The sequence below is a fragment of the Plutella xylostella genome, chromosome 19, assembly GCF_932276165.1.
Source record: "Plutella xylostella chromosome 19, ilPluXylo3.1, whole genome shotgun sequence".
NCBI lineage: Eukaryota > Metazoa > Arthropoda > Insecta > Lepidoptera > Plutellidae > Plutella > Plutella xylostella.
This window is the reverse complement of record NC_063999.1, coordinates 2,864,339-2,874,330: the sequence shown is the minus strand read 5'-3', so window position 1 is coordinate 2,874,330 and position 9,992 is coordinate 2,864,339. Positions and strand designations below refer to the sequence as shown.

General features: G+C 42.0%; 1 protein-coding gene across 1 annotated transcript; it reads left to right on the top strand.

Moving 5' to 3' along the window:
• Window positions 1-146: 146 nt before the first annotated feature.
• LOC105388025 (protein FAM91A1) lies at window positions 147-9,764 on the top strand. Its single transcript, XM_048627638.1, has 15 exons — window positions 147-377; window positions 471-555; window positions 781-888; window positions 1,172-1,273; window positions 1,844-2,025; window positions 3,877-3,977; window positions 4,358-4,535; window positions 4,861-4,994; window positions 5,756-5,861; window positions 6,334-6,444; window positions 6,610-6,696; window positions 7,096-7,274; window positions 8,218-8,384; window positions 9,002-9,247; window positions 9,603-9,764. The coding sequence occupies exons 1-15, from the start codon at window positions 306-308 to the stop codon at window positions 9,755-9,757; spliced, it is 2,013 nt and encodes a 670-aa protein (XP_048483595.1). The 5' UTR covers window positions 147-305; the 3' UTR covers window positions 9,758-9,764.
• Window positions 9,765-9,992: the final 228 nt, after the last annotated feature.

The window sequence follows — 9,992 nt, the reverse complement described above, 5'->3', positions numbered from 1 at the left end:
GTAATAAATCATAAAAATATACTAAAGACATTATCACATTTTACAATGAATTTTTCATAACTAATTATTGAAATATTTTGAAATTTATAAAATAGTTTGGTAAAAAAATAAAATCATAAAATGGATTAAATCATAAAATGGAATAAAATCATAAAATGGATTATGAATGTTTGTAATTTTTTTTGTCAACTCCAGTCAATTTACCATTTTTTCTTATCAGAATCAAAATATTAGGAAACTGAAGATTGTACATTTGTGTAAAAGGTGATGGTTTATTTACTGTAACCCGACGATAAACCTTCGCAATGGAAGACGAAGTAGAAGACTGTATCAGGAAGAAGATACAGTGGCCTCAGCTCCCTGCATCAGTAAAAAGGGTTGGTATTAGAATGTTTCAATACTTGGACCATGTCGTATTCCACTGAAACCATACCCAACCCAAACTAAATGATACTCGTATTTTCTTACAGCTACTAGGTGATTCTCCAAAAGAATATGAGAAGTACATTGTTGAGTTTAGTATAAGCAATCAGCTGAGGTTTAGGGGAAGCCTTGGTGAGTGTAATCCTCTAATCTAATATAAACTTTTATTAAATCCATCCATAGGTTACCTGGAAGGGATCACTATGACTGATAACTACTGTTTGTGAAGTTTTCTTTATAAAGTTTAATTTATATAACTGAGTCATTTTTGTGTACCAATAAAGATACCTCTACAATCTATCTTATTTACATTTCTTAAAAAAATTAAAACAATGTTAAATAAATACTTTTTTACAGTCCGCACTGTCCGGAAAGATGAGAAGAAGTATTATGAGGTCCTCATACACAACAGCATACAGAGGCTCATGTTGTTTCCATATCACTTAGCCGATATGATTGTAAAAGGTATTGGATTTGTTATAATTTATTGAAATCTAAAGAATCAATCTCCTACCTATCATACCCTGTAAACGTAGAGAATCTGATTCAATGTTACCAGATGATAAGAAACAAGATAGAGAATGGAAATCACATGTAAAAGAAAATGAGCATAAAGTGACTGAGAGCATAAATTATGTCATCAGATTGAGTAGTATGCAATCAACATTCTAGCCCAATGAAACACATTAATACTCGCATTGATACAACCCTAATGCCTATTCTCACTAAATATTTTTTTAAATTTCAGGTCTAAGAATAACCCCCTTTATTTACTACACGGAAGTGGTGGCCCTGCTCATTGAACAGGAGAAGAGCTACGACACCATGCCCAACTTCACTGCTGCAGATTGTAAGTACCTATAAAAATATACCCTATGCAGTTGTATTAAAATATTATTTAGCTTGCAATTTTATAGATCCTATGTCTTTGGATTATAATTATTCTTGATTGATTTTATAGACTATTCACTGTTTTATAATACATCTCATCATATTTCATAATGAATATTAATGATTATAATTTTGTAGTATTGAGTACACAATGCAGGCCATTATTCCTTACTGTGTCATATTACATGTACTTATAAATAAGTTCTTCCTTCTCAAGGTTTATCTTTACCTCTATGTATCAGTCATGGCTTGATACATTATGTGGTTTATACTTAATACTACAACAATGATACACAATGACAAAAAGCTTTTAAAAAAACTGTACTGAAGAAAAAAATGCTGTTGTTCCTGCCTTAATCTATCATAAGAGCATCCTAGTTCTAGCTAGATCAAGGTACTATTATTATTAATTATCATTGAAAAAAACCTACAGTTTTAAACAAATCTACAACAGCATTTTCTTAGAAGTATTTTTTCCTTGTCTCCACTCTCAGTTGCCATAAACATGTTTATAAATCCCTCCTTACAGGCCTAAGACTCTTGGGCATAGGTCGCAACGAGTACCTGGAGCTAGTAGCCAAGTCCAGGTCTCTCGGCCGCCGCTCCCGCGCCAAGGCCATCCGGTCCTTGCTGCCTCGCGTGCCCTGCAATGTGCCGATACAGCCGTGGTGGCGGATCGAACTGGGGTTTGTGCTGGAGGAAGATGTAAAGGTAAGGGTTTTATGGATGTGTTTTATTCATACAATACAATACAATATTACATTGAAAAACACACAACATAAATATGTAATAAAGAAACAGTAAGCACAATAGGCGGCCTTATCGCCAAAAGCTCTTCCAGGCAACCTATAGCATTTCAATAAAAAGTACTTGAATTATTTCATCCTATAAAACTATATTCATATCTACAACTGGATGCATAGCATTGAAACAATTTGCATAAAGTAGGTGTTTTATTTCACCAAAAACACACCTTAACAATAATCCACTGTAGGTGTAGGACATGGGCCTCATCCAAGACTGGTAAATTTTTGTCATATATGAGTTTATACTGCTTCACTGATTTTCAAAGCATGCTTCATAATTATGTTTGTTTTGCAATAACATACACGCATGGTCGATTATGTGAATGCGAAACCGGTACTACAACATAAGTATGTAAATCAATACATTTACATACACATGGTGCAATTAACTTAGATAATACAATAAATTATACTGTGAGAATGATTACTTTGTAGATAACGTATGGATATACAATAAGGTTCTACTATTTTTATCTATCGTACACATGGCTTTCTCTGATAAATGCATCTTATCATTTTATCTTTGGAATAACTATGCGCCTCGTTTTTTAACATTAACGACCTACTTAATTACTTATCTGTAAATAAATCACAGAAGGATTACGGTGTAGGTACATTAATTAAGAACTTTGATGAATAAATCAATTGATTTAATTTAAATATCATCGCTCCCAATGCAAAAGAACTAAAAATGCTACAAAACTCATAAAAATAACAAATCCCCGCAGCATGTACCATAACCATATATAACAAGCGCAGATATAAAGAAACACTATGAATGGCCGGCGGGTTCCGCTCATCTGGCATAATCTTTATTGACCAAAACTCATTTCGCATAACTCGTATGGTCTAAACTTTTTTGGCCGAACCATCACTTTGCCAAGACTTATGTGGCATAAGGCTCGTTTCGTCTAAAACTCTTTAGGCACAATCTTTAAACACCTAAGTTTCGTTTGCTCAAATTTATGTTCGCCTATACCTATGTATAATCTTGTTTCTCCTAATGTTATCTTAATAAATAATATATTAAGTATGTAGTAAAATTGTAATTGTGGTATTTTTCTCCTACATCCCGAAAATCACGATATTGTATGATCAAAAAATCGAAAGTTAACGACCAATATAATTATTAAAAACCCCATGAGATCGAAACCTAAAAATAGATGCGACGACGAGCAAAGCGAGGAGGAGCGTGTTAGGTGCACATGTCTTCAAAACCAAAGCGGAGCGTTTTCCAAACAGCGGAAACAATACAAGGCACCAGTTTGCGCTATGTAGGGAGACGCTCCGTCAAAGTTAAAGCCAAACGAATATTATTACTTTGTATAAACCTATGCCATAGCATTATTAGGCTATTCAAGATTTGGCCATACCATTATTAGGCTAAACAATGTTATGCGAAATAACTTTTTACTAAACGAGATTTATGCCATACGATTTTCGGCGTAACGAGACTTTTACCAAACGTTACTATGCAATACGAGATTAGGCAAAAAAATCTTATGCCAAAAAAGGTAGAACCATGGCCGGCCTACACCCACTTTGTGTAACGCAACCATTTTCATTTAGTTTCTTTATTTGCTAGTTTTATAACTATAACCATTCTCCACTACTATTCCACTAAATACGGCGTAATCACGTAGAATGACTATCTACTAGTGCCGATTTCTTCCCCGCATTTCTGTAACTATAATTACTGTGTGTGTTGTGTTTTATACTAAATATCCGACTAATAAGCGTGTGCTTGTCCGCACAGCCTCTGTATGAGAGCGAGAAGGCGCTAATAGACTTGCTAATCGACCGCGGCTCGCAGACCGCCGGCACCGTCGACTACAACGTCGTTAAGAACCTCTACAGGTAAGGGAATAAGGGTGATTTGAAAAATATACAATATAATATGATAGCATCGGTCCACTCTAACCCGCTTTGTCACCAGCTGAATAAAATAGCAAGCTATGAATATAAATAATATCTACACCGGAATATTTAAGTATCAACAACTTTTGTTAATTTTATTTTTATTTTATTTGTTGCAAAACATACTAAGCCAATATAATTTTAAACGTCTTTTGCTGTACGACTTTTGACAATTACCTAGCATTTTTTGGTTCTTTATGGTAAAAATTCAGGTGAACAACAAAGTTTCTATGGAAAGCCAAATTTCAGATCCTTGCAGCTGTATTTAAATGTTACCCTCCTGAGTACTCTTTTCATAACATCTAACCTCCATCCTCCAGACGAGGCCTAATCTACCTGGACGTCCCCATCACGACGGCGGACAAAGTAGCAGTTCCACCTCTGAAGGGGTTCGTGATGAACCGCGTCGCCGGCGACTACTTCGAGACGCTTCTGTACAAGGTCTTCGTGTCTATAGACGAGCATACGACGGTTGCTGAACTGGCTGCTGTGTTGCAGGTAATGGTTGGGTGGAGGAGGTTAGGGTACTCCTCCATTGAAAGGGGAAGTGGATTGCAATATGGATGCAGGCTATAAAATGTAACCATGTTTTTGAAAATCACAATCCAGAGATGCACTAGTTGCAACATCCTCATCCAATAATCGTCTAGTTTACTGCTGGAGCGGCTGGCTATTATATGAGCGTCACTAGTAGTCATAACACCCTTGGCCACCTGGCATAAGTTTTATCATTTTAAGAACATTTGTAACATTTTTTTTCTATTCTTTCCACATCTTTGCCATCAAGTCCTCCTGACCACCCATTCTAATCCTCAATCCCCAGGTGGACAGCGAGCTAGTCCAGCAGGCGGTCTCGCTGTACTGCCGGCTGGGGTTCGCGCGCTCGCTGGCGCCGCCGCCCGTCGCGCCGCCGCACCCCTCCTGGACCCACGCCGTCACCTCGCACACGCACCAACCGTGAGACTGTCTATGTATCTATCTATAGCTAGTTGCTCCAGCGAGCGGTCTCGCTGTACTGCCGGCTGGGGTTCGCGCGCTCGCTGGCGCCGCCGCCCGTCGCGCCGCCGCACCCCTCCTGGACCCACGCCGTCACCTCGCACACGCACCAACCGTGAGACTGTCTATGTATCTATCTATAGCTAGTTGCTCCAGCGAGCGGTCTCGCTGTACTGCCGGCTGGGGTTCGCGCGCTCGCTGGCGCCGCCGCCCGTCGCGCCGCCGCACCCCTCCTGGACCCACGCCGTCACCTCGCACACGCACCAACCGATAGACTGTCTATGTATCTATCTATAGCTAGTTGCTCCAGCGAGCGGTCTCGCTGTACTGCCGGCTGGGGTTCGCGCGCTCGCTGGCGCCGCCGCCCGTCGCGCCGCCGCACCCCTCCTGGACCCACGCCGTCACCTCGCACACGCACCAACCGTGAGACTGTCTATGTATCTATCTTTAGCTAGTTGCTCCAGCGAGCGGTCTCGCTGTACTGCACCAACCGTGAGACTCCCCTGCGTGGAATGGTCATACAGACTACAGTGCATCAACTTGATATGAGATTTTGACTAGTCTTCCTCCACGCAATGCTCACGCATTTTTTTCTATTTATTATAGAATAAAATATTGCACAATGTAAAATGACGTGACTGAATACCTACTGTATGCAGTTAAATGTATTTTTTGTGTTTTTTCAGTATCTGTATGTAATTTCAGTAATTCATTTGTTCCAGCTACCGTCAAATAACCCCGCTGACGTTTGACCCGAGCGCGGAGGAGGACGCGCTGCAGATGGAGCCCGTGCTCATCAAGCAGAACCAGCCCAGCTCTTCTAAACAGGTGCTATATGACTATACTAACTACCTTTATCTTTATTTATTTATTTATTTATTTAATACTTTATTGCACAAATATAACATAAGTGTACAAAGTACCGTAATTACCGTACTTTACCCGTAATTATCTTATTTATATCATCGCAATTATTATAACGAACATAATTATACGCGTAGGTTTTGGGAAATGGAAAATGATGGTTGGTATTTTGTGTGCTAACTGCAATATACGTATTACGACTGCTGAGCTTGGCTACGAAACGAATGAAGCATCTTTCGTAAAAATGGTTTACAGTAGCATTTTTTGGCTTCCTCGTTACTTCTCCAATAATTTAGAGTCTGATAACTGGCGCTTCCATCTATCTCTACTGTGGCCAGCAACTACGTAAAGGGACAAGTGCGATCAATTTTTTTGCGTTCTACACATCATATTTTACCCAGCCGTAAATCTAACTTCCAACATGTACTCTCCACAGACTATAAGCGACCTGGGTGAGAGTTCCGGCGGCGCTGCCGGCACCAAGCGCGTCGCACTGCTGTTCGACTCCACACTGGCTGCTTACTTGATGATGGGCAACCTGTCTCCGGTGAGATTGCGAATCTATGATGTATGGCTTGTTTCTGGGTACTCTAGATGCCAAGCCCAAAATAGTATTAAAATATAAAAAAAATGTGTTTTGATTAAACAAATTAATTTATATTGGGTGGGGGGTTAGGTTAAAATAATATAAAGTGTTTGTTGCTCTTTTCAGGATCTCAAAATTCACGCGGTGACTCTGTTTGAAGTTGGAAAATTGTGTGATGAAAGTCTGGACAGTCTTCTTATAGAATTGGATAAAGTAAGTATATTTCAACCTTTATACATAATATATTGGTGACTAGCTTCCTGCGAATACCTCTTAGGTTGACTTCCAAGACATAAAATAGCCATAGAATTAATTTAGCATCCCTTATGAACTCTTATAATTAATAGATGATTTTTTTAAATAACTTTACTAAATTACCACATTTAAATTTAATCGTCATCATAAAGAGAGCAAATATTTAAAACCGCTTTTTTCTATCACCACTTTTAACCCATAATAATATATGCCCGGAACGAGTTTTAACATCATGTTTTTTTACTTTGGGTTATGTTTAAGATTCAGATTCTAAGTGCAAATATGCATAAAACATAAGTGGGTCGTTAACGACTCTCTGGGCATATATGGGTTAATAAAATGTAATTAAATTCCCAGGTAGCGCAAGACCCAGAGATCGAGGGCGAGGCGCGCCGCTACCTAGCAGCGGCCCTGTGTCTCCGCTCGGCGCTGCGCGCGCTGCGGCCGCGGCTGCGCCCGCTGGACCTGCTGCGCTGCGAGGCGCTGCACGCGCTGGGCGCCGCCGCCAGGGCCCGGCTGTTGACTACTAAGTATAGGTGTGTTTCTGTTGCTATATTGTATGTGAATCTGTAGGTGCAACACACTCATGATTCTTATGGAGGAGCGAAATTGTTTCTGCTCCTCCATTAAAATGGGAGGATTCACAAAATTTTGCTTTAAATCCGTAGTAATTTAGCTGAATCTATACACACGCATGATTCTTCTTATGGATGACTGAAGGTATTCTTACTCTTTCAATAAAATAAGTGAATCACGAAATAACGTAGGTGTATGGAAAATGGAGCGACTAAAAGGTACAAACTCATGATTCTACTTATGGAGGAGCGAAGGTGTTCTTACTAGTCCATTGAAACGTAACGATTCGAGAAATAGCGTATTAGTATGGAAAATGCAGAATACTCTGACTTAAGATACCAAAATGGCAGTCGCAACGTCACAACTAGATCTATCCGTGTCTCCCTGGCGGCGGCTCTGTGTCTCCGCTCGGCGCTGCGCGCGCTGCGGCCGCGGCTGCGCCCGCTGGACCTGCTGCGCTGCGAGGCGCTGCACGCGCTGGGCGCCGCCGCCAGGGCCCGGCTGTTGACTACTAAGTATAGGTGTGTTGTAGTAGGCCGTTTAGTTTGTCAAAAATCAGTTTATTATCTGAATTTGTACACACTCATAATAGCAAGATACGAGCGAAAGGTGTTTCAGGAGTTGAAATGGGAGGATTCGCAGAATAACGCTATTGCCACGGCCACTTTGCAAATGCGGAATCCTCTTACTAATGGATAGCGTAACGGTTACTATACACCAGACCTACATGCGAATAATATGGTGTTATAATTTGACAGTGTTATATCAGATAATGAGCACACGTAGCCTCACCGATGTGTATGTATAAGCCAAAAAGCTAGTGCATTTTTTTCAGAATGTCGGCTATTTATAATAATGTTTGTTGTAATTTGATTTCTAACCATACTACTTTCCCACCAACAGGCTAGCGATATCAGTGGCGCCACTGTGCCGCGGCGCGCGCGCGGGCTCGGCGGCCGGCTCGCTCCCGCATCTCGGGCCTGCCCCCGCCGAGGCCGCCTCGCCGTGGATGCGGCTCTACTTGTACCATGTGGCTGGGTATGGACCGCCTACGCTGCTGTTGTGTAAAGGTGAGATTTAGGGCAGGGGTTAGTGGTGATATTTGCGTTTTTCCTCGCTTATAAGCCAAGCCGCATATAGGGCCCGCGCCCGCCGAGGCCGCCTCGCCGTGGATGCGGCTCTACTTGTACCACGTGGCCGGGTATGGACCGCCCACGCTGCTGTTGTGTAAAGTTGAGCTTAAGAGATAAAGGTTTTAGGCCGATGTTTCCGTGTAGCTTCGCTAACAAACCAAGCCGCATCTAGGCCCCGCGCCCGCCGAGGCCGCCTCGCCATGGATGCGGCTCTACTTTTACCATGTGGCCGGGTATGGACCGCCCACACTGCTGTTGTGTAAAGGTGAGATTTGAAGATTTAGGGTTCATGTTTGCGTGTTGGTTACCGGAAGCTATCAACGATCAAGGAACGAATGATGAAATTACTGAATCAAGATTGAATATTTAGTTATTGTTAAGTGCTTGTATTTTGCGATCATCAGTAAATAGCTCAGGTTAGGTACGGCAATACCTACCATGCAGTCTTGGAGGAGCCTCATAGTCTACTATAATGCTACGTTTTTTCCTAGAAACGCCTCTTTTCTTTTAAGAAAAGCCAAATAAATCTATACTAACCTATAACATTTCCTCAGGCACCCAACTCCGAGGCGTCCCGCGCATCCTACTCGGCTTCTCCCGCCTCCTAGTCATCTGGTGGGGGGCGGAAGTGGCCCTGGAGACCGCTACAGGCACATCTAGCGCTTTGCCCGCCGCCGCAGCGCTTTCCGCTGCCAACGCAGCGCTGCAGCGCGGGCCCGTCATGATACAGGCTATAGGGGTTAGGAGTGCGGCGAGCTTGAAGCATGTCATGTTTCCGCCTGATGCTGATACTGATCCTGGTAAGATGTGTGATTTGTGTAGATGTTTTTCTCTCTGCCTACCCCGCAAGGGAGTACATTAGTACAAGGTGTGAGTGTTTGTTTTTTTTTTGTTTTTCTAAAGATTGCTAAAAAACTAGGTGTTAACTGTTTTGATTTTTGATTATTTTTTTTTGAGCTATTTAAAAAAACTTGTTGAAATCTAAGTAAGAGCCTAATCATCTAGTTATAATATTGTCCTAGATGGGGTAAATCAAAACTTAGACATGTGCTAACAACAATGTAGGTAACAATGTAGGTACACACCAAAGTTTTGACACGTAAAATAACTGTGGCGCTGTCAACATACCTATGTATCTGTTATGTTCGTTTCCAGAATCGCTAGCCCTCTGGTCGCGTCACGGCGGGCTGCGGCGGCTGTCGCGGCGGCTGCGGCTGCAGCGCGCGCCCGGCTACGTGACGCTGGCCGACATCGGCGTGCCCGACCTGGGCTGCGCGCGCCCGCCCGCACAAGTCACATTGTGTGAGTGAACTAGCTATAGAAGGGGTAGTACGGGGCGCATTAAAGACGTAACAAAAGTTCTCCGTCGCTCTTGAGGCTGTGCGATGTGAGTAAGCGCGATGCAAAACTTATGTCACGTCTTAAATGGTCCTAACCTAGCCTAGGGCTTCGTCAAACAGAACGCGTCTAGCGCGCGTCAGAGCGCTAACTTGACGCTGCGCTATGACGCTGATGTGTTATCAACAGAGCGCCAACGCTAGCAGT

Coding starts and splice junctions, on each gene's coding strand:
- LOC105388025 (XM_048627638.1), top strand. CDS start 306: ATGGAAGACGAAGTAGAAGACTGTATCAGGAAGAAGATACAGTGGCCT. Junction 4,536..4,860: donor AACTGGCTGCTGTGTTGCAG/GTAATGGTTGGG, acceptor CTCAATCCCCAG/GTGGACAGCGAGCTAGTCCA. Junction 4,995..5,755: donor ACCTCGCACACGCACCAACC/GTGAGACTGTCT, acceptor CATTTGTTCCAG/CTACCGTCAAATAACCCCGC.